The 23,840-nt window shown below is 50.7% G+C and overlaps 2 protein-coding genes and 1 pseudogene across 2 annotated transcripts; 1 reads left to right on the top strand and 2 right to left on the bottom strand.

The window, feature by feature from the left end:
- LOC102842969 overlaps positions 1-3,451 on the bottom strand; it is a 41,539-nt pseudogene extending 38,088 nt beyond the window's left edge.
- An 848-nt stretch (positions 3,452-4,299) lies between these two features.
- P2RX6 (purinergic receptor P2X, ligand-gated ion channel, 6) lies at positions 4,300-19,817 on the top strand. Its single transcript, XM_006875841.1, has 14 exons — positions 4,300-4,442; positions 5,017-5,167; positions 6,621-6,692; positions 14,277-14,352; positions 14,493-14,586; positions 14,673-14,753; positions 14,838-14,979; positions 15,065-15,174; positions 16,797-16,890; positions 16,969-17,034; positions 17,166-17,243; positions 17,331-17,367; positions 18,336-18,371; positions 19,714-19,817. The coding sequence occupies exons 1-14, from the start codon at positions 4,309-4,311 to the stop codon at positions 19,815-19,817; spliced, it is 1,275 nt and encodes a 424-aa protein (XP_006875903.1). The 5' UTR covers positions 4,300-4,308.
- A 361-nt stretch (positions 19,818-20,178) lies between these two features.
- Positions 20,179-22,827, bottom strand: SLC7A4 (solute carrier family 7, member 4). Its single transcript, XM_006875812.1, has 4 exons — positions 21,846-22,827; positions 20,827-21,467; positions 20,472-20,580; positions 20,179-20,369 (listed from the first exon to the last, which is right to left on the bottom strand). The coding sequence occupies exons 1-4, from the start codon at positions 22,825-22,827 to the stop codon at positions 20,179-20,181; spliced, it is 1,923 nt and encodes a 640-aa protein (XP_006875874.1).
- Positions 22,828-23,840: the final 1,013 nt, after the last annotated feature.

Genomic DNA, 23,840 nt, shown 5'->3' on the forward strand with positions numbered 1-23,840 from the left:
GTTACTAACCCAGCCTGGATTCTTATAGCTGATTGGAGCATTTGGGGACAGGTAGGTGCTCCCTAGGATTTCAGATACTGCAAACTTTTCCTCATCTTTTCCCTTCAGAATGGTTGACCTTGAAGTTGTCAATCCAGTGTTTAACCCACTGAGCCACCATGGCTCCTTTAACAGACTCCAGTATAGCATAAATATTTTTATAGGCACTGGAAAATAAAAAACAATTGTGTGAGTGATGCTATTCTCTTTATTGTGGTGCTATAGAACTGAACCCACAATATTTTCAAGGTTTACCTATGTTCCTTGGATGAATGAAAAATTTCGGTGTGGCCATAGTGGGAAAGAATGGCTTGAGTATGGACACTCTTGGGGAGTGGGGGGACACAATGTGGTCTTACCTTTGCCCCCTCCCCTCTACCTAAAGAAGTCAAGCAAGTGTTACCTGCTTTGTCACTCAGCTTGTTACAACTCAGGTCCAGGGACTGCAGGCTTGTGTGCACCAGCAGGAGTTCAGCTAAGTCCTGGGCTGCCTGATCCCCGAGGCTGTTCCCTGCCAACTGCACCTTCTGGAAGTCTGAGTTTGCCACCAAAGCGGCACAGAGGGCTCGAACTCCTGCCACTCCCAGTTGGTTCTCTGACAGGTCCACCTCTGTGGGGTGGCACCATGCCTCCATCAGGAGGATTAGAAGCCAAGTGTTAGGGGATATGAGGAGGCAGGGACCAGAGATACCACCCTTCTACCTTTCTCCTTCCCTGAAACCTCCCAGGACTGAGACAGCAGCAGGGGATTCGTAGTTGGGTTGCTTTGAGTGGCTTGGATCCCCCCTCCCTGTGTGTCTAGGACCTCTCCCCCATCAGCTGGGTACCCTCAGGTCAGGTTCCCTGACATCTTTCCTGTGTGTCTAGGATCTCATCCTGGCTCTGCTCCATCAACTGGGTCCTCTCAGGTTATAAGGTCAGGTTGCCTGACCTCTGTATTCTAGCATGTCCGTGACCTGTTCTGTCCAGGGGTGCAAACCTGGTGGTGCTATGGTGCTGTGGTGCTGTGGAAGAAAGTGCTGTGTACTTGTCAAGGAATTGTGCCAGGTAGCACCCCACCACAAAAGCCCTTACTGCCCAGTTCCAAGGACTGACCACAATAGCCAGCCACTTGACACCTGCTTCTCATGGTTGGCTTCAGCCAATCCTCAACACAATGCCAAGCATGAAGGGATACCATTCATTAGCTTCCTTTTACAGATAAGAAACAGGCTCAGCAAGGTGAGGAGGCTGTCTGTCTCAGATCACCTGCTTATTCTTCAGAGGCAGAGCCTGCATTTGACTGCAGTACCATTCTTCTGCCCTTCCTGTGCTGCCCCCCCACCTCCAGGTCTAGGGTGCAGCTGCAGTGTACTTCTCCCTCTTCTGGGATCAGTGAATACATGTAGGAGTCCTCCATGTGTCCAAGGTCAGGAGGGTGGTGCACGGGGGTAGCAGGTTAGGAGGGGAGTGGAGTCTACCCAGAGGGTCTAGCTCCTTCCTCCTCCCTGATGACCATCCTTCCCATCCCCCTTTATCACCAGCAGGACCTGGGTAAGAAGACCCTGATGGGTCAGGAGTGGGAAGACTCAGGTCTGACTACTGGTCCCAGGCTTGGCACCTACCACAGATGCAGCTGCTTTTGCTCAGGGCCCCTTGAAGGGTCTCCACCCCAGCTGCACAGAGACCATTGTCCCGAAGGTCCAGCCTCTTGATGTGGGGACTGGAAGCCAATACAGAAACCAGAGTCTGGGCCCCCTAAACCAGACAGACATAGTTGGTTACAAGTTTGGTTCCTACTCTCAAAGCTCAACCTACTTTGTGACAATCAACTGGGATGCCCACCCCATCCCAGTGCCCAAAGCATGTGGCTTCTCTCCTCTTTGGTTCTGCCCAGACCTCTCACCTCGGAGCTTTCCCTGAATCCTCAGTTTGGTGAGGGACCCTGATGCATATGTCTGCCATAGCCACACTCACAAATGTGGGGAATGGATGGACCACACCAGCACAGAAGAAGGTCAGGGGGTGTAGCATGGACATAGTACAGCCCTCAGGGAGGGAATAGGACTGCCATAGCTGCTGCCCCTCACCCCTCTGAGGGTGGTTCCTGGGGTCCCTCCAGAGGGTACCTGGGGCCCCAGGCCACGGTGCCGTAGAATCAGCTCTGGGGTGTTCCCTTGGTGTCGAATGCAAGTGCAGGAATGATGCTCTGGGTCTTCGGAGACTCCAGGTAGAAAGGGTCCCTGACAAGGCCTCTGCACTCACAGGTGCCTAGGAGGAGAGAGGTGATGAATGTGGACCACTCCCTGGGACACAGCCAGCCAGTCCTCGCCAGCCAGCCAGTAGGTTAAGGATACCCATAAACCTACTGCTGTCAAGTGATTCTGACTGATAGCAACCCTATAGGACAAGTAGATCTGTTCCATAGGGATACCAAGGCTGCCAGTCTTCAGGGAAACAGATTGCCTCATCTTTCTTTCTTGAAGCAGCTGGTGAGTTCAAACCGCCAACATTTAGGTTAGCAACACAGTACTTAACCCACTGTGTCACCAGGGATTTTATAATGAATGCATAGATTCTATTATAGTTTCAGCATCCTCCCTCTGGTCTGACACAGCATGCATTTTGGTACCTAACTCTTTTCTGCCATCTACCAGTTGTGTGGCTTTGAGAACAGAGCTTTGGTGTCCTCAGCACAATATAGAGGTATTATCCCCACTGGAATGGAGTCCTGGTAGTGCTGTGGGTTAACGTGCTTGGCAGCTAAAGATGAGGCAGTCTGTCTCTGTAAGATTTACAACCTCAGAAACCTTATGAAGCAGTTCTGACCTGTCCTAGACAGTCACTATGGCAGTGGGTTTGTTGTTGTTAAGTGCTTTTGAGTTGGTTCTGATTCATAGATTCAGAGGAACAGCTGGTGGATTTAACCATCTTGTGGTTCAAATCGACCTTGTGGTCTAGTGCTTATCCTACAGTACCACAACAGGACTCCATTAATTACCCTTAGCCTTTTTTGTGTACTCAGGGTTGCTATGAGTCAGAACTAACTTGACAACACTTAACAATCCAGCTCTGAACCTATTTTAGACACCCCCACCTACACTGTTCCTAAGTGTTTCTGCATTTTAACTTTACTCCTGAGGCCCCAGAAGCATTGGGGAGGGCACTGGGCTGGAGGGATATTGGCTGATGGGTACGCTCCCTTCTGGGCAGAAGCTCTTGCCCACTCTGGCTCCAGCCCGTACCCTCAAGAACTGCGAGAGTACCCTGAAAGAGAGGAACCAAGCCTGATCCACCCTACCCAAGAGGCACCTTCTGTCTCCAGGTCTGAGTCCGAATCTGTGTCCTCATTCTCCTTGGCCTCCAGGACTCCTGTAAGACACTCAGTGTCTACTGTGGCCTCTTCCTCTGGCCCTTTGTACTCTCCAGACATCTTGCAGGGAGCTGCTGCTGTTATATTTTACAAACCCCAGCACTGGGGTCTGGGCTACACCGACCAATAGGGCGTGATGTCCAGCGACCAGGCACTCTCCTGACAGTGCAGGCAACTGATATTGTTGGTTGCTGCAGAAACCGCTGCTGTCTGGCTCTGCCCCTGAGCCCTGCTCACTAGAGCCAATGAGCACACACAAGGAGCCTGTGCTGAGCTGGGCACAGAAACAGCGCTTTTTCCTGCCTCTCTGAGTTACTGGCTATTCCCCTCTTGAGATGAAGAGTGAGTCCTAGCTCTCTGAAGGCATCACACAGGATAGAGTCTTGCCAAGCCAGCTCACCTTTCTCTCTGTAGCCACAGCCTCATCCTTCTTCTGGAACCTTCCATGGCTCCCAGTTCTCTCACTTGCTCTGGCTGCTTTCACGTGGAAGAACCCTCTCCACTTTGTTTCCTTGTTGAACTTCAGAATCTACCAGTATCCACTCAAGGGTGACTTCTTCCTGAATCTTTCCTTGGCCCCTCCTCTCCCAGCATTAGAACACCTGTCATCCTCCCCGCCCCAAGGATTCAGCCTTAGAGCCAGACCTCCAGCAGAAAGGGGGTTAGGGCAAATCTCATGCACTCTGGGTGTTCAGGAGCAGCAGAGGATTCTAGAGTGGATGGGGACTGGGCAGCAGAGGTGGACTTCAGTCTAGGACTGAGGGTGGAGACTGATAGACCAGCTGTGTGGAAGTGTCCCTTTAATAGCTGCTGGACTGCCCTGGCCTGGCTTGGCTGCCTGCTTCCTCTCTGTCTCCTGCAAGGCTGCAGCTGCCTTGCTGACTCATCTGTCGTTGCAGACAGCAGGAGCTAGGAACATGGGCGCCTTAGGGGCCAAGGCTGGCTGGGGGCTTCTGGATTATAAGACGGAGAAGTATGTCATGACCAGGAATTGGCGAGTAGGAGTCCTGCAGAGGCTGCTGCAGCTTGGGGTTGCAATATACGTGGTGGGGTAAGAGATTGACTCCTGATGAAGCAGTTGGAGGGATCAGGCCTGCTGGGTTGGGAGAGTTATGGTTTGGGCTCTCCAGGGCCTGGACTGGAGGGGAGAAAGCTGGGACAGGGTATAGGGCAGACAGGAGGAGGGCATCTCCCTCTGTTATAAGAGCAGACCTTGGTCTTCTGTGCCCTCCTGCCTCCTTCTCAGGGCCTTGCCCTAGCCCTGGTTGGGAATCTGGGCACAAAGGAGCTGCTCCAACCCTAACCCCAGAAAGCATTCTGGCAAGGCAGGAGGCAATCTCTGACATTTGTGAAGGCTGGATCTCCAAGGCTCCTGAGAGAGGGAGAAAGAGCTAGTTCAGCGGAGTCTTTAGGAGGGAAGGAACTGAGTCTAGCACAATCAGGGTGTCAGTGGCAGGGGGAAATCTCAGTGACCAGTGCCATGGCTGGTCCATGTGGCCCAGGATGCTGAGGTAGGTACTGATGCTGGTGAGAAGGATGTTTAAGACAGGAGGGAAGGTGTGTGCCTGATGGGAGGGGTGGATTGTGCCCTGCACACACTGCATTGCCCATTTTCTCCTGTCCAGGTGGGTCCTTTTCTCCAAAAAAGGCTACCAGGAGCAGGATATGGATCCCCAGATCTCTGTCATCACCAAACTTAAAGGGATTTCCGTGATACAGATCAAGGAGCTGGGGAACCGGCTGTGGGACACAGCCGACTTTGTGAAGCCACCTCAGGTAAGCATTCTGTCCTGTTGCCAGGCCCCAGTTGTCGACCACTCTGTGTGCATGTTTGTGCTCTTGAGTTGAGTGTGTCCAAGAAAGGTGTGCCAGAGGAAGAGCCTCACCAGCAGTGGTGCCTGGTCAGGCATGCATAGGAGGTGCCTAGAACAGGGGATGAACAGGAAACTCCAGGAAGCCAGGCTGGAGGAACTGCAGGGGCAAAGCCAGCATCCAGAAGGGACTGCAGTTCCTCCAGGCTTGAGGATGGGACAGAGGGACATGGGGGCTCCAGTGTTGTTGAGTCAGGGCTATAGCCTGACCTCTCCTCTCTCTATAGTGTCCTCCTCCATTCCACACATACCTAGCTGTCGTGAGTCCCCCAAACCCTTTCTGGATGCACATCCACCATGTCCAATGAGGACTTACCCCTCTCTCAACACTGCCCTCTCCTCATCCAGTGAGGGCTGAGAGACATCCACCAGTGCCAAAGCTGGACCTGGGACACAGCTTCCACATCTTCGTGTCCTTCCCTGTGACTGATTACATCTCCTAACACATTTCACTACTGTTGGTGCCAGCCTGCAATGAGGCTGTGGTGTCCTGATGGGCCCTTGGTCTCCCTTTTGGCCCACTCCCACTCTAAATATATCCTTTACAACAGCCAGGCTGGGGCCCTTCCAGCACCTGCTTTAACTCTGTGAAGCCATGACGGCAGCCATCAAGTATGTCCCTCTATGTGCTAACTGCTGCCACCCCCAGCCCCCACTGCTTTCTCCAACCCTCTCCTCCCATGCATGAATTTCCCAGATACACAAAGTTCTCTGTCCAAACAGCCTTGAGTGCCAGCCTGTGAATGTGAGGATGGTCTCACCTTGCCTACTACCCCAGGAAGGGGCCTGGCCCAACTCAGTTCTGGATTCTTAGTGCTTAGAAGGAGGAGCCCTGGTTGTGCCATGAGTTAAGCGTTGGGCTGCTAACTGAAAGGTTACAAGTTCAAACCCATCAGCTGCTAAGTGGGAGAAAGATGAGGCTGTCTGCTCCCCTAAAGATTTACAGCCTTGGAAACCTTAGGGAGCAGTTCTACTCTGTTGTACAGTATCGCTATGAGTCAGAATTGACTGGATGGTAGTGCATTTGATTTTAGAAGAAGGAGGCTTCTGGAGCATTCCAGTTGAGAGAATGAGTGTGAATGAGGGAACTAATTTTGTCCCAAAGGGTGGTCATTGGTGGAGACTCCCTAGGCTCAGAAATAACCTCAAACCCAGCCAGCCTCCTACTCCCATCTCAACCTGCCTCTCTGTAAGCATTTTCCAGGTGGAACAGGATTGGTGAGTATATGGGCCAGGTGGGACACTTCCCACCCCTATCTCTACCCCTGTTTTGAACAGCAGGCAGCATAGCATGCTGGCTTCTGAAGTCTCCAACAGAGCCAACCAAGCAGGGGTTAATGCCTGGAATTGTCTCCTAGGGAGAGAATGTGTTCTTTTTGGTGACCAATTTCCTTGTGACGCCAGCCCAAGTTCAAGGCAGGTGCCCAGAGGTAAGGCTGCTGAGAGTCTCCCCATAGATTCCCGAGCTCTTTGTCTAATTCATGGCTCATTAGTCATATCCCCTTCTCCTTTCTTTCCCAGAGGATCGAGATCTCACTGAGTGCTTACTATACTCCAGACACTGGGCTAAAAGCTCTCAATCTTCTCACAAACGTCCTGCATGGCAGGAATGATACTTATCTCCATTTGAAATGAGAAGACTGAGGCTCAGAGAGGTAGACTCACTTGTCTAAAGCCTCACAGCCTTTGGGTGTAGAGTTAGTGCCTCTAACCTCAGTCCCCAGCTCTGGATTTCTGAGTGCTCACTCCCATGCCTTCAGCTTCTGTGGGGGCTCCGGTCTCCCACCCCTCCTCTCTGGAGCACAAAGCACAGGAGGGCTCTAACAGTACAAGCAAAGATTCTCTGTACACAGCCACTACTAATGTGTCCTGAGACAGCTTCCTTTTTTGTGGGAAGCCATAGCACACACCTTGTGTCAAGTTCAGAGCCATTATGATCCCTGAGTAGGTTTCCATTATTATTATTGCTATTATGGTAAAAAATACAAGGGTAATTAAAAAGTACTGCTATTAGAGTTCCAAGCATACATGCCTGGGTTTGTTCAAATCAAAACACATTTATTCCAAACAAAACATGTTTAGACATGTCTCTGTGAACAAAGGATGGCTGCAGACAAGTTCTCTCAGTAACATATTTGTCTTAGTCTTCTTGTTGTTGTTGTTAAGTGCCATACAGTTGATTCTGACTCATAGTGACCTAGTATAGAGTTTCCAAGGAGCAGCTGGTGGGTTTGAGCTGCCGACCTTGTGGTTCAAACCAGCCATGTAGTCCAGTGCTTTACCCCTCAGTGTCACACCAGGACTCCTTAAGAGTGTCTTAAAAATAAAAAAATAAAAATAAAAAGATACTATTGCAATAGTGGCTTCTGAGGAGATGTTCTTGGACAGTTAAATTCAAGGCAGGGAAGTCAGCTTAAAAGAGTATGGAGACTTTTGGGAATTTCAAAGAGGTAATCTTGTAGATTTTCTTGAAGGTCACAGGACAATCATAGGAACTTATTGTGATGTTTTAAGAAAATGGAAAACTGCATTGGTGAGAAAGAGGCCAGAAAAGTTGAGCTGTGGGGTTTTTCTTCTATTGTGACAGTGGACCTGCGCATTTTTTTTTTTATGCTGAGGAACTTTTTTCCAGTAAGACAATGCATTGGCGCATTCTTCAAGGATAGCAAGGGCTGTCCTGTGAGATTTCATTGGGAAACCTTTCCTCACCCACCCTCCAGCCCTGGTCTTTCCCTGTTAGGCTTCTTTTTGTTCCCCAAACTCAAAGAGCATTTCAAAGGAACACAATCTGAGTCCCTTGAGGATGCCCAAGCTACCATTCTGACACGGTTTATATCAAAGACCTCAGAACTTTTTAGGGAAGGGTTAGAAAGATGGAAACACTACCTCCAGAAGTATAGAGAGTTAGATGGAGGATATGTCAAGAAACAAAGGATTCATATTTTGATCTTTTTGTTTATTAAAGGGTTGTGTGATTTTGTAGCAATACTTAAAAAAAAACAACACCAACTATTGTGAATTGAGTGAAGGTTTACTGAGCAGATCTTCAGTTTTACACTCAACAAATCATATGCTTTGCTTCATTACAGTGTATTTTTGCAGTCCCCTCCATGTACCATCAAGGAGCACAGTGAGTTACAAGTTGGGCTGCTAACCTCAAGGTGATCAGCTGCACCATGGGAGAAAGATGAAACTTTCTGCTCCCATAAAGATTTACAACCTCAGAAACCCTATACAGTGTTGCTATGAGTTGGAACCAACTCCAAGGCACACAACCATCATCACTATCACCATGTACCATCAGCTAACAATATTTACCTCTATTCATTTTAGCTCTAACATTCTTCCCTGTGTCTCCCGCTACCTTCATTGTTCCTCTGCCAGCCTCCCTCTTGTATATGGCCTGCCCCATCACCCATGTTAACATGACTCTACCCTTTAGCCCGTGAATAATTTTCTCTCCCTCTCATATCCCTGTAACCATCATAGAATGTTTCTTTTAGCAAGAAAATTTTTTTTTTAAAAGCTTTGTGAATTGAGTTTACAAGGGAGAGCATTGGTTTTGCACTCAACCTATTGTATTTTGTTTCATTGCAATGCTTACAATCCCCTCCATGCATCATCGGTTAACAGTATTTGCTTCTATTTGCAAGAAAACCTTTTATTAACTTTTTGCAACAATGGTCTCATACAGTATTTGTCCTTTTGTGATTGACAACTTTCATTCAGCATAATGTCCTCCAGGTTCATCCATGTTGTGATGTGTTTTATAGATTCATCATTATTTTTCAACATTGCATAGTATTCCATTTTATGTATGTGCCAAAGTTTGTTTAACCATTCTTCTGTTGATTGGCATTTAGGCTGTCTCCATCTTTTTGCTATTGCCAGTAGTGCTACAATGAACACTGTTGTTGTTGTTAAATGCTGTCGAGTTGATTCTGACCCATAGTGACATTGTACAGGGTTTCCAAGAGCAGCTGGTGAGCTTGAACCACCGACCTTGCAGTTCAAATGACTTTGCAATCTGACATATTAGCCCACACTGCCACACCAGGGCTCATATATATCTATTGGTGTCATGGCTCACATTCCTTGAGGATATATTCCATGTAGAGGGGTTACTATGTAATACAAGATTTCTAACTTTTTGAGGAAGCATCATACTATTTTCCATAGTGCTAGCACCATTATACAATCCCATGAGCCGTATAAGAGGGTCCCAGTCTCTCTACACCCTCATCAGAATTTGCTGTTTTCTGTTTTTTGAACTTTACTACTAATCCTGGGGTAAGAAAGTATCGCTTCATTGTTTTGATTTGCATCTCTTTAATGACTAATGATCATGAACATTTCTTCCAATGTTTGTTGGCTGCCTGAATGTCTTCTTTGGTGAAGTGTCTGTTCATGTCTTTTGTCCATTTTAAAATTGGTTTGATTTCTTGTTGAAGTATTATATAAATTTTTAGAGAGTAATTAAGAATTGGGCTGCTAACTTCAAGGTCAGCAGTTTGAAACTACCAGCAGTTCCACGGGAAAAAGATGAGGCGGTCTACCGCTCCCGTAAAGATTTACAACCTTGGAAACCCTTTGTAGGGTCACTATGAGTCGAAACCGACTTCATGGCACTTAACAACAACAAGTCCTTTATCTTATATGTCATGCCAAACATTTTTTTCCCAGTCTGTGGGTTCTCTCTTTACTTTTTTGGTGAAATTCTTTGATGTATATAGGTGTTTAATTTTTAGGAGGTCCCAGTCATCTGTTTTGTCTTCTGTGGGTTTTCAGTTATGTTTGATAGTATATTTATGTAGGAATAGTATTTTCTTTACTAGAGTCCTGGTGTGGTGCTGTAGAGTAAGCACTGGATGGCTAACTGAAAGGTCAGAGGTTCAAACCCACCAGCTGCTCCTTGGAAACCATATACAGGCTGCTATGAGTCAGAACTGACTTGACAGCATTTAACAACAACTTTTTAATTTACCCTCATATCTGTAAGGCCTTGGGTGACACAAGCAATTTGTGCTCTGCTATTATATAAAGGTTGGCTGTTCAAACCCAACTAGTGCCACTGTGGAAGAAAGGCCTGGCAATTTACTTCCATAAAGAGTAATGTCCCTATGGAGCATTTCCACAAACACAGAGGGTTGCTGTGAGTTGGAAGCTGCAAGTGGAAGATAGAGGAGGAGGAGGAGAGATGAAAAAGAAGACGATGTTAAGTGCCATTGAGTCAATTCTGACTCATAGCAACCCTGTATAGGGTTTCCGAGGAGCTGCTCATGGGTTTGAACTGCCAACCTGGTGGTTAACAGTCCAGTGCTTATCCTACAGTGCCATACCAGCACTCATATATATAACAAAACATTAGCCATTTTAATCTTTTTTTTTTTTTTTTTAGTGTTTTATTGCGAATTATATGATAGTTTACATGGGAGAACATTCATTCTATCTTATATTGTATCATTGCCATGGTTACAATCCCCTCCATGCATCATCAACCAACCAAAGTGTATACCCTGCAAGCCTGCTCCCTATACTATCTCCCCCCCACCCCCCTCCAGTCTTCAGCACACATCGCTCTCCCTCTCTGGATCTAAAGTCCCCAGCTGCTCCATCGCTCCACGTCATCATCTCTGCCTTAATCTTTTTTTATGTGTACAATTTAGTGACATTTGTTTTATTCAGTTTGTTAGGAAACTATCTCTAGTTATTTTTCACACCTGTGGTCAAGTCAGATGTCCTCGTCTTCTTGCATACAGACATGCAGATTCTCTCCCCTGCAATCTCACTTTATTCCCTTGCCTGGGGATGTCCCCATGGATCTGTGTCTGTTATGGACCACACACTCTTTCCCCAGATATAAATGTAAGCATACATAACATAATGCATACATAAATGAAACTATACATAACAAAGTGTACATTATCTCAACAATTCCCATATATACAATTCAGTAACATGGATTATATTCTTTAAACTGTGTAACCATGCTCATTTTTTTTTTCCCAAATCGTTCACCAACTCAATGTCCCTAAACAAAACTTCCCCTTTCTCCTTCCTTCCACCTGTGTTGCTATTATTGTTAAGTGCCATGGAGTCAATTCTAATTCACAACGACCCTGTATAGGGTTTCCAAGGTTGCAAATCTTCAAGAGAGCAGAAAACCCCATCTTTCTTCCTCAGAGGGGCTGGTGGCCTAGAACAGCCAACCTTGTGGTCAGCAGTCCAATGCTTATCCTACAGAGTCACCGTGCTCCCAACTCCTCATATTTGGTGGTCAGTTTGCAGGCTGTTATAAACGTCTGAGCTTTCTGGAATCCAGCCTACATATCTAGGTACTATTGTTGTTGTGATGTGCCATGGAGTCTAGGTACTAACCCCTCTCAAATCTCCATGGGTGCCCCAGCAGGCCCATCACAGTTGTGAGGCCAAGAAACTGCCAGGGCTGGGTGAGAATTCACCAGCTCTGAAGCCTAACTTCCTGACAAGAACCAGAGTTGCTGGCTATTCTCTTAGTAGCTACCCCATCCTTCCAACCTAGGTGCTTCACCCACTGATCATTGCTCTGGGCCAGTCCTGGTATGCTGTACCCAGGAATTCCTGCACAGACAGGTGGGGCAGAGGCTGAACTGGGAGACTCGGGCACCAGGAGGGTTTCCTGAAAAGCCAAGCCTGAATCTACCAAGATGATAGAAGTTAGTGAGCTGGTGAGCTTGGAGAGGGAGGTTCTGGCAGAGGAGGTTGTAGAGTAAAAGCCTCAAGTGAGATATGACGCCTCTATCTCAGTGGTACCAACCATGGAGTGGGGTTGGGGTATAGATCTGGGATGGGCAGGGAGGCCAAAGTGTCAGGACCCATGAGCCCCATGGGGACTCCAGTTAATCACAGGAAGAGCAGGAAGCCTCTACTGGGTTCAGAGGAGAGGGGCACAGTCTTCTAGACATTGGGGTGGACACTCAGGATGCCTGGTGGTGGAAGTAGAGAGGGCAGAGGCAGGGGTGGTCACTGAGAGCATGGTGGCCTTGCCCAGTGCAGAGGAGGGGCTGACAAGACAAGCATGGGGATAGGAAACAGAGCAAGGAGCTCCAAGTGTCATTTGTCCCACTGTGTACAGACAAGGTCCCAGGGCAATAGCCCATCTAATTAATGTCAGTTAGTGAGTCCAACTCTCCAGACCCCTCCTGGCTGACCCCCAAAATGTGGCTTTGTGCAGGCATTCATATTCTACAGAGAGCACACAGGTTCCCAAGCAAACAGGTGTGAAAGGTCTTCCTTACCTACCCAGATGACTTCTCGGACTCCAGGGTTCAGGCTCATTGTTCATCATGCCTGGTGCCTTCCCTTGCTGTACACTAAACATCACAAGCTCACTGTCCTCTGGACCCCTTCACCTTCCCATATGTCAGTCTAAGTTGGACCAAACAAGTTGGGTCTCAATTCATCACTCCTCCTCCCCCTGAGTGGTGCAAATGGTTAACGCAATAAACTGCTAACTGAAAGGTCAGAGAAAGGTCAGAGGCACTTCGGAAGAAAGGCTTGGTGTTCCACTTACAAAAAAATCAGCCATTGAAAATCCCCTGGATAAGGGGGTGTTCAGCACATTAGCACTAAAAAGAGGTAAATAGTAACGGACAGCAAAAGTAAATACCATTACATTCACACTATTATCAGAAATAAGCACTAATTTGTGGGAAAAATATGAGTTTTTTTTTCTCTCACAAATATCTCAGCCTTAGAAACCTTAACAGAGTTGCTATGAGTTGGAACCAGCTGTACAGCACTTATAATAATCTGCAAGTGAAGTGCTGGACTGCTAACCACAAGCTTAGCTAAAGCTGCTCCTTGGGAGAAAGATTAGGCTTTCTGCTCCTGTAAAGATTCGTTGCTTCAGAAATTATTGAGTCAGAACCAACTCTACGGCACTTAATAACAACAATCTGCAAGTGGATACATAGGCAAATAGGCAAGATGGACAGGTATGATTAGGCAAAAGGGACCACACTCATGCCCACATATAGGTTTGTTGTTGTTAAGTGCTGTTGAGTTTGTTCTGACTCACAGTGACCCTATATAGGGTTTCCAAGGAGCAGCTGGTTTAAACTGCTGACCTTGCAGTTTGAAATCCAGTGCTGATCCTACAATGCACAGGTTTGGCAGACACAATTTTTACAAATGTACTTGTATGCTATATAAATACAGGGAGGATTCAAAAAGTTCATGGAAAAATGGAATTTTAAAAAAATGGAAAATTTCCACAAATGTTTTGAAGACCTTTTGTATATTTCATATTTATAATGAGTGCAAACAGGGGCCAAAGATATATAAACCTTGTAACCCAACACCGAGAATAAAAAGAAAAGAAAAAGAACACAGTTCTACTCTGACACACATGGGGCTGCCATAAGCTGAAGTTGACTCAACAGCAAATGGCTGAGTCTTTCAGTTTGAATCCCACTGGAGATGCAGAAAGGAGCCCTGGTGGTGCTGTGAGCTAAGCATTGAGCTGCTAACCTCAAAGTCAGCAGTTCAAACATACCAATCACTCCTCCGGAGAAACATGAGACTGCTTGGAGCAGTTCTACTCTGTTCTATGGGGTTGCTATGAGTCAGAATGGACTCACTTGGCAGTGGGTTTAGATGCACCCTGGTGGCACAGGGGTTGAGCATTCAGCTACTAACTGAAAGGTCAGTGGTTTGAACTCACCAGCGACTCTGGAAGAAAGAAGAGGCAAGTCAGCTTCTGTAAAGATTTAGCCTCAGAAACCCTAAGGAACAGTTCTACTCTGTTCTTTTGGGTGGCTATGAGTCAGAATTGACTGTACCGTTTTGATTTTTTAGGGACGGGAACTTCTCAGGGGCAAGGCATCTTGCTGTGCCTTTGGAAAGCAGCATTTGCAAAGCGCTCCCCCCCTTCCCCCCTTCTTTCCTTTGCACCTTCCAGTTTTCCCAGGGGTGGGGAGAGATGTGGCCACCCTCCAGGGTTCTTAGTGATTCTGCTTTCTCTACCATCCTAGCACCCTTCTGTTCCGCTCGCTGTCTGCTGGGCCAATAAGGACTGCCCAGAAGGAGAGAAGGGGACACACAGCCACGGTACTGGGGACTCTGTTTTTCCAATTTCCAGTGCCCTTTCCCCTGGGTGGGAGGACCAGCCTAGCCAAGCTGTTCTTCCCACTATCTCTTACCCACTCCCTGGGGAGTTGAGAGCCTGGAGTTTATCTTATGTTTCCAAGGCATAAAAACAGGTCAATGTGTGGTGTTCAACGGGACCCACAGCACCTGTGAGATCCAAGGTTGGTGTCCTGTGGAGAGTGGCACTGTGTCAGGGTAAGTCTCCCCTACTGTCTTCTCCAGCACAGAGCCCCCAAGGACCACAGGCACCTGCCCTCACCCCCTCTTCCTTCCACCCTCAGGAAGCCCCTTCTGGCCCAGGCAGAAAACTTCACGCTCTTCATCAAAAACACAGTCACTTTCAGCAAGTTCAACTTCTCCAAGTAAGCCCAGGTGATCCTGGCTGGCCTGACCCTTCTTATCCAGTGCTCTTATGTGTCTGACTCTTACCTCCATGACCCCCTCAGATCCAATGCCCTGGAGACCTGGGATGCTACCTATTTCAAGCACTGCCGCTATGATCCACACACCAGCCCCTACTGCCCCGTGTTCCGAATTGGGGACCTCGTGCAGTCTGCGGGTGGAAACTTTGAGGACCTGGCATTGCTGGTGGGCCTGTGGGCAGGGGCCCTAGGGGGTGTAGGCAGAGGGTCCTAGACCTGCTGCCAGTGGGGCAGTGATGTGATATGTCCAGGGTGGTGCTGTGGGCATTCGTGTCCAATGGGACTGCAACTTGGATGGCCAGAGCTCCGACTGCCAACCCTACTACTACTTTCAGCTACAGGAGAGGAACTACAACTTCAGGTATGTCCTTGCTCAGCATCCCCTTATGCCCCTCCCGCTGTGGGCTGACCATATCCTACCTGCCTTCTGGATGCTTCCTGCTGTGTGTGTGAAGGTGGGCTTCAAGTCTCAGGACGTGGCTGCAGGGGCTGGAGGGAGCGTCCCCAGCCCCACCTCCTCTAACACAGGCTTCATGGGGCTCCATCCTAAGTCCTTTGTCACCCCCTACGTGGACCTCTGCATCTGCCTCCCTCAATCCATCTTGTTTCCAGTTTCTCTTCTCCATCCCACAAACTTTCCCTTCAAATTTTATCTAAAAAATCTCAAAGCAAACTCTTGAAAAGTTCACAGGTTTGTGCCGCAAACACCCATCATCTGGATTCACCAGTTTCTCGCTATTTACCTCACGTGTTTTCTCCCTTCCAAGAGCAAGAGATGGGTCCATTTAGCTAGATTTCAAAGAGAAGCGTTTGGAAGGAAGTGGCAGACACCCAGACACTCACCCTTTCCAACACCGTCCCATATCCCTTGAGAACAAAGACCGTCTTCACATGATGAGGGTGCTATTGTCACACCGCTGCTGTAACAGAAATAGCACAGTGGAATGTCTGTAAATAACAGAGATTCATTTTCTTACAGTTCAGGAGGCTAGATCATGAGCTCTGGGGTGGGGAAAGATCCTTGTCTCTTTCAGTTTCTGTAGCCCCGGTATTCTTGGAGTCCTTAGTGGTGGTGGTGGTATGCCATCAAGTTGGTATTGACTCATAGTGATTCGGTGTAAGGTGGGGTCTTTGTCGACCCTTAAATGACATCTGAGTTTCTTCATTTGTGCTTCTTTGTCTCTCTTTGGAGCCCTGGTATCACAGTGCATCAAGCACTAGGCAGTTCAAACTCATCAGAGAAAGATGAGGCTGTCTGTTTCTGTAAAGACGGATAGCCTTGGAAACCCTAGAGAGCAGTTCTGCAGGGTTGCTATGAGTAGGAACACTCTAGAAGGCACTGGGTGGTGTTGCTCCATGTTTCTGATGCCCCTTCAAACTCAGAAGTGATTTTAGGAACCACCCTATACTGAGAAGAGCTCATTCACATAATAAAGAAAACCCCATTTCCAATCAGGGTTACATCCACAGGCAGAGGGGATAGGATTCCAATTCAGTCATATTTGGGGAGGAATATAACTCAATCTGTAAGTCCCCCTGGGGTCCTCCTTGCATGTGCTAGCACTCCCATACACTATGGATCAGACCAGAAATGAGGGTCTCCACACTTGTTGACCATGCCTGGTATGGCTTCACTAGCATGTGGGGTTGGCTGTCCTCCCAGCCCTGCTCCCACATCATTGTGCTCTCCATGACCTTACATGCCCTGCCTAGATGCCTTCCTTTCCTCTGCAAAAAATACTGGCACATCCTTCCCGGTCCAGCCTCTATGCTTTCCCTCCTGGAAGCCTCCCTGGCCTCCACACAGTTTGCCAGCATCTTGTAGAGCGACCCCTCTGTGCTCACTCCCTCTCCGTAGGCAGAGAGCTCCTAAGAGGCAGGCCCTGCTCTGGCTTTGTAAGCATGAGACCTGGGGGGAGATGGGAGGTTGACCAACCTAGGAGTGGGCAGTACTGGCCCTCTGAGTGCACTCTTTTGCCCCAGGACAGCCACTCACTGGTGGGAGGCCCCTGGTGTGGAGGCCCGGAGCCTACTCAAGGTCTACGGGATCCGCTTTGACATCCTGGTCACTGGGCAGGTAGGGACAGACCAGAGGGGTGAGGGGCAGGTGGATGTGACTGGAGAAGTACACAAGACTCAACTGGAGCTCTCTTAGGCAGGGAAGTTTGGGCTCATTCCCACATTCATCACGCTGGGCACTGGAGTGGCGTGGCTGGGTGTGGTGAGTCTGACCAGCCTGGACTTCCTCTGGCTACATCGACTGCCTGTCTGTTGACTCTCAGGGTGAGGATTGGGGAGTGGCTGCCGGGTGGGGGTGGGGGTGGGGTCAGGCTATGATTCTGTCTTCCACAGGTAACTTTTCTCTGTGACCTGATGCTATTGTATGTGGATGGAGAAGCCCATTTCTACAGGAGGACCAAGTATGAGGAGGTGAGCTGCAGCTGGCTGGGCTGCCGAGTTCTGTTGCAGTTTGGGAGGACACTGGACCCAACCCCAACCTGGTGTCGTCCCCTGCAGGCCAAGGCTCCGAAGATGAAGGCCAACTCTGTGTGCAGTGAGCTGATTTTCATGCCCACCTTACCTGGCCCAGCAGCAGCCCCCACTGCGGAGAGTTCAATACTGAGGTGGCCTTCTCTTGGTGATAGCACTGATCAGTCTCTTTCGATGGCTGCTTCCTGAGGCCTGCTTGGGTCAGGGTTCTCAGAGCTTGGGGGCTGTGCCTTGGAGACCTCATGGATGAAGCCTCAGCAGGACCAAGACAGGGTAAACCCACTCTCCAACTCCCATGCTGACTCTCTGTCCCCAACTTCAACCTGAGCTTCCATGAAGGTGAAGAATCAGCTTTTTGTATGGAGATTAATCCACAGCCTCCTAGATCCCCCCAGCCATGGCCCCCATATCAGCTGTTGGCATGGCCCCTCCCACAGATGATTGGGGAATTCATCCCTGTCTGGCTCCCTGCTTTCCACCCCTTGCCTGCACCTCTCCGTGCAGAGAATGCTTAGAAGGGCTCTGAGCCAAAGCCCCAGGGTAGGTTTCTCTGATCCTCCAGCACTGGATCTCATCCATGGAATTAAGGGGCAGGTGGTCTGCCCACACAAGATCCTAAGCAGAGTATGGACACCACTCTTGGTCACATCTGCTCAGTTATAAGCACCAGCCATGTTCCATTGATAGGTTCAGGCTATGGAAGGTTAGGTGGAGAAGTTGAGGTGTTAGTCAATAGGTCTGTTGGGACCTTCTATGTGCCTCCTCAAGAAGCCCTGGTGGTGCAGTGGATTAAGTGTTGGGCTGCTAAAACAAAAGGTCAGTGATTCAAACCCACCAGCTTGGCCTCTGCGGAAGATGAGGCAGTCTGCTCTGTAAAGATTTAGTCTTGGAAACACTATGGGAGTTATACTCTGTCCTACAGGGTCACTGAATCAACTCAATGGCAGTGGTTTTAGTTTGTTTTTGATATATTTCCTTGGTGAGAACCACCCCTGCCAGCCAAACCCCCCCCCCCCCCCCCCCCCCCCCCAGCAAAAACCTGCCCACCAGGCTTCCTGGAAACCCTGGGTATGGGCAGCCAATACATCTGCAATTCACTGTCCACCCAAGTCATGCCTAGAAGCCTGCCCACCCTGCCAAGAGCCCTTGACCTTCAACAGAGAGGACTGACTGGGAGCAATTAACTGGAGTGATTGTTATTACTGTTCAGTGTCCTCAAGTCGGTTCTGACTCACAGCGACCCTGTACAGGGTTCTGAGAGTAGCTGGTGGTTTTGAACCACTGACATTGCTTTTCAAACCGACCTTGTGGTCCATTGCTTATCCTACAGCGCCATACCAGGAATCCAGCTGGAATGATTGTTAAATGCTGTTGAGTTGGTTCTTACTCATAGAGACCCTGTTTCTGAGGAGCAGCTAGTAGGTTTGAAGCTCCAATCTTGTGGTGCACAGTCCAGTGCTTACCCCATCCTCTAGAGAATTTCCCCAGCCTCCCGGGGTATAAGTTTAGGACCAGCAAGTTATGGTGCTGCAGAGGAGTAAGCTGTAGAAGCCAAGTCATCCTTTGGTCCCAAGGCAGTGGGCATGGGTGAAAGCATGCCCTCTGCAGGGAGGTGAGGAGCTACTTTCTCCTAGACTCCTGGTGATCTAAGGTGTGCTGGATGCTTGCGTATGGAACAGCAGAGATCAAGTCAGGGGGCTCAGCAGGTGGGCTCAGGCAGAGCTAGAATCTAATACCAGATGCCTCAACCAAGCCCTTGAGTTCTCATTGTCTTAGTCTGTGGAAGGGTATTGCTGGGGAGGCAGACTCAGAAGAACTACACTAGGAGAGCGTGGTCATGAGGCCAGGTGATTAAAATGCCCTGGACCTAGTTTTGTGGGATGGTTTGCCTGGAGAGACTCAAGAAGTAAAGTCTGCCAAAGCCACCAGCTTCTTGTGTCATCTTTACAGAGCAGGAACGGGAAGGAGGAGGTAACTGGAACAGATGTAGCACAGCTGTAGGGGAACCAGTGTGTGAGTGAGGGTGCAGAAACGACCTGGACTTCCCTGGGATATTCCTGAACTGGGGACCCATAGTTACTAGATGAGCTGGAAGGCAAGTGGGACAAGTCCAGCCTCATGTGCACTCCTACACATATATACCTTTGCCTCCAGGCTCCCTCACCTCCCCAGGATTGGTGGGTGGAGTGAGCTGTGCAGGAAATGTTGCACATCCAGGCAGCCAAGTTGGCCATGTAACATGTGCATGTGGCTGTGAGGGTGTCTGACCATGTGTGTTTTGGTGACTGTGTCCCTGAGCAGGTCTTGAGTACACACTGTGCTGCCTGAGATCCCTGAAAAACCATAGGAATCTTAGCTTTCCAGGGGCCCTCTTTGGAGTCTAGCCTCTGCTTCCCATACCCGCCTCCAGGAAACGTGGGAGAGCCTAGAGGTGGAGGCCACCCATCCTTGTCATGGGCCCTGTTCCTGATGCATGTGTGTGATTTCTCGCTGAGCTCGGCAGACCATCCCTGAACCAGCTGTTGCCGTGGCCTGGGGACAATCTCCTGGTTCCCCCGGGGTTGGTGAGGACTCTGATGCCGCAAAGAACACCACAGTGGACAAGGCAGCAGGTCAATGTGGATGGCTGAGCAGTTATTATTGGGGATGCCCTGGGACTGCAGGACTCTTTGGCCTGTCCACCTCCAACCTGCCCAGGAAGCTGGAGTTGGTCATAACCAAAATGTGAGGGCAAAGCGTCCACAAGAGCTGTGGTCATGGCCCCACTCCCTGAGACCCAAAGTTCAGCAGCAGGGCTAAAGTCCTAGGGTCCTGAGGATCCCCATCCCTAGGAGGTAAAGGGCAGCAGGCAAGGCATGGGCAGCACCGGCTGGCCTCATGGGGTAGCTGGCTGTTCCAAGCAGTTGGGCTCCGGGGCAGGCACCTGGCCAGAAGGCTGCACAACCTGCACTATCCCCTCCAAGCTGCCGTTGGGAAATACTACATAGCGCGTGGCAGTCAACCCCAGTGGCTCCCGAAGGTTCTCCTTGCTGTGCCAGATGCCATAGCCAAAATACACAGCAAGTCCTGCAAGAGTGCAACAAGCCTCAGGGGAAGTTCCCCACTCCACTCACCCTCCTTCTATAGTCATGCTGGGTCCTGACCCGAGTCCCGCCAAGTCCTACTCACCAACCAGCAGCCAGATACAGAAGCGCAGCCAGGTCAGGTAGCTCAGTTTCAACATGAGACAGACATTGAGGAGGATGCTCAGGGCCGGAGTCAGGGGCACCAGAGGGATCTATGTAGGGGGGAACAAGGGTGGGGCTTGGCAGAGCCGAAATCTGCCAGCGCAGGGCCTGACTTCACAGGAAACCATAGTCTTTCAGCACCACTGGAGAGGCCTGGTGGTGTAATGGGCTACACATTGAGTTGCTCTTATTAAAGGTCAGTGGTTCTAACTCATCAGCTGCTCCGTGGGAGAGAGATGAGGCAGTCTGCTTCCTAAAGATTTACAACCTCAGAAATCGTAGGGAACAGTTCTTACCTGGAAGGTGTCCTGCCGGTGCTGTTGCTGGTGGGCTCCCAGGATAAGGAGACTAAGCAGAAACGTTCCACCGCTGAGCAGGAGCAACAGGATGTAGGCCCAGTGTGGGAGGTGCAGGCTAGAGTCCCCAAAGACCAGCACGCAGCCCAGGATGATGGCCGAGGCCACCAGGACACCAATCGTCCAGGTCACAGAGGCTCCTGAGCAGCACCCACCCAGGAAACCCAGGTAGGGTTTCAGGGCTGGCCGCAGCTGCCCAGGTTCAGGGTTTGAGGCCTGCATATTGCTCACCAGCTGGAGGTGGTCTGAGAAGGAGCTGTGCTCCTTGGTCAGGGGTCCTGGGCTGGATGGACCTGGGGAGCTGGGGGGAGAGGTCTTCTGGAAACGCAGCACGATGATGCTGGTGGCCACAAAAGTGTAGGCCAGCAGCGTGCCAATGGATAAGAACTGGACTAGTGCCTCTAAGTCCAGCAGGAGTGCCAGGAGGGCCATGAGGACCCCGAATACCAGTATTCCCACCATAGGCACCTGTGTCCGGGGGTGCACACGGGCAAACACCTGGAAGAAGAGCCCATCGGAGGCCATGGCGTAGACGATGCGTGGCAGGGAGAAGAGGTTGCTGAGCAGGACAGTGTTCATGGCTGCGGCAGAGGGCAGGGGCTGGTCAGCATGGTGGGCAGGCCTATCAGGGGCTTCGGGGGACGTGTCAGGGCACAGGCAGCCCCTTGAGAACATGGGAATGAGTACCCCCCCACCCAGGAATGGGATACCCCAGTTTAGGTCCCATCGGGGGATCTGACATGACAAAAACAGGTCCCTTGACTCAGAAAGTATAATTGGGAGGTATCAGAGTGTGAGGGGGTTCCTCTCAATAGGCCTGAGCAGTTCTCTTATAGTTACAGTCTCCCTGGCCCAATATACAGCTGGTAAAACTGAGACTCAGAGGAAGAAGACTCCTCTTCCCCACCTTCCTCCCTGACCCTCTGCCTATTCCCACCTTGCCCAGTCAGATCCCTCACCGCAGATGGAGCCAACAGCCACGATGATGCCAGCCCAACTGTAGCCACGCCGAAAGAAGGCATCGGCGAGTGCTGAGTCTGGGTCGAGGCTATGCCAGGGTACCATGAGGGTGAGCACAGTGGAGACCAGGATGTAGGCACCAGCTGCCAGGCCGAGAGAGATGGCGATGGCCATGGGCACTGCTCGTTGCGGGTTCCGGGCCTCCTCGCTGGAGGCAGCAATGACGTCAAAGCCTACGAAGGCATAGAAGCAGGTGGCAGTGCCAGCCATGATGCCCGAGAAGCCGAAGGGTGCAAAACTGCCCTCCTCAGTGCTCCAGTTGTGCGGGCGGGCCAGAATGAAGCCAAGGATGATGATGAAGAGGATGACGGCCAGGCTGATGGCTGAGAATGTGTGGTTGAGCCAGGAGGAGACTCGGGCTCCACAGGAGACGAAAGCAGATGCCAGGAGCAGTACACCTGCAGCCAGGAAGTCTGGGTACCGGGCCAGCAAGGGTACCTCCCAGACACCCAGGTTGGTCTCTGTGAAGTTGCGGATTTGATGGCTGAAAATGGCATCCAGGTAGCTGCTCCAGGCACGGGCCACAGCAGCACCACCGATGAGATACTCAAGAAGCACGTTCCAGCCGATGAGGAAGGCCCATAGCTCGCCCATGGACACGTAGGTGAACAGGTAGGCAGAGCCTGTGCGGGGCACACGGGCACCGAACTCCGCATAGCACAGGGCTGCTAGCAGAGAGGCCACTGCCGCCACCGCGAAGGACACCAGTACGGCGGGTCCAGCCATCTCTTTAGCCACGGTGCCAGTGAGTACATAGAGGCCTGACCCCACCATGCCACCCACACCCAACAGGGTCAGGTCCAGCAGGGACAGGCAACGTCGCAGCGACGTGTCCATGGTGGACTCCTCCAGTGGTTTTAGCCGATTCAGCTTCCTGCAGAAGCTCGCCAGGCTGGCGGCATTCGGCAGTCCTCGAGCCATAGTGGGCAGCAAAGAAGGGCACAGAGACAGCTGGGACCTGCCTGGGAAAGAGGGGAATGACAGGCTGCTCGGCCGGTCCTGGCTCGCCTTCACTTCTTCCTGGACTGCCCATTCTAGCCCTCTCCCTGTCCCCAACGTGAACACCTAGGACCCGGCATTGTGGACTTGCTGGCAGGAAGGTCCAGTCAGTTCCCCTGGGCAAGGGAAGGTGACTTGGAGGAACAGGGACCTGGAAGGTGCGGAGCAGAAGACAGCTCCAGGGAGCGCAAGCTGGGAATCATTCCTGTTGTGGTCTCTAGGGCTGGGTGGGAACCCGAGGCTACGCCGGACCTGGGTCAGATCGCTAGGACCCGGAACACGAACGGTTCAGCGGCCAGGGCGTGGCCCAACCCGCCACCCGGTCTCAAACAGCTATGATGGCTCTCTCACCTCCACCCGGGGGTGGGGGGTGATGGTGGTGGATCAGCTAAGCAGCCAGGAAACTGGGGCGCCTGGGCCTTACAGCCGAAGCTCCGTGCACCTCTCCGCGCCACGAAAGGTTGCCGCCTCCAGAGTCAGCCCCACTGAGCTCCTGTCCCCAGGCACTAGAGCTTTCGTCCTCAACACCTGCTGCGACCCACCTGCTGCCGCCGTCGTTACCTCTGTCGTTGCCGCTTCAGCTCCGCTAGCCCCGCCCGCTGGAGCTGACTATGCGCAGGACCTGCCCCCGCCCAACGCCCGAATCTCGTACGCCGTGCGGCGCCCCTTCCCCAGGACCAGGATCCCACAAGTCGCATGGCGCCCACACCCCAGAATCCAGATCTCGCACGCTGCGTAGCGTCTACACCCCGAGCGCGGATCCATCCCCGCCCCGCGCTCTTATTCTAGGGTCCAGATCCAGCACGCTGCTCCGCGCCCACACACCGGTGCCAGTATCCACCCCACCACCACCACCGCCCCCCGCCCCCGTCCCACGCTCGAATCCCTCACGTTTATCTAATTTCTCTGTGCCCCCACCCTCACCCCAGGGCCCA

The sequence above is a fragment of the Chrysochloris asiatica genome, unplaced genomic scaffold, assembly GCF_000296735.1.
Source record: "Chrysochloris asiatica unplaced genomic scaffold, ChrAsi1.0 scaffold00340, whole genome shotgun sequence".
Taxonomy (NCBI): Eukaryota; Metazoa; Chordata; class Mammalia; order Afrosoricida; family Chrysochloridae; genus Chrysochloris; species Chrysochloris asiatica.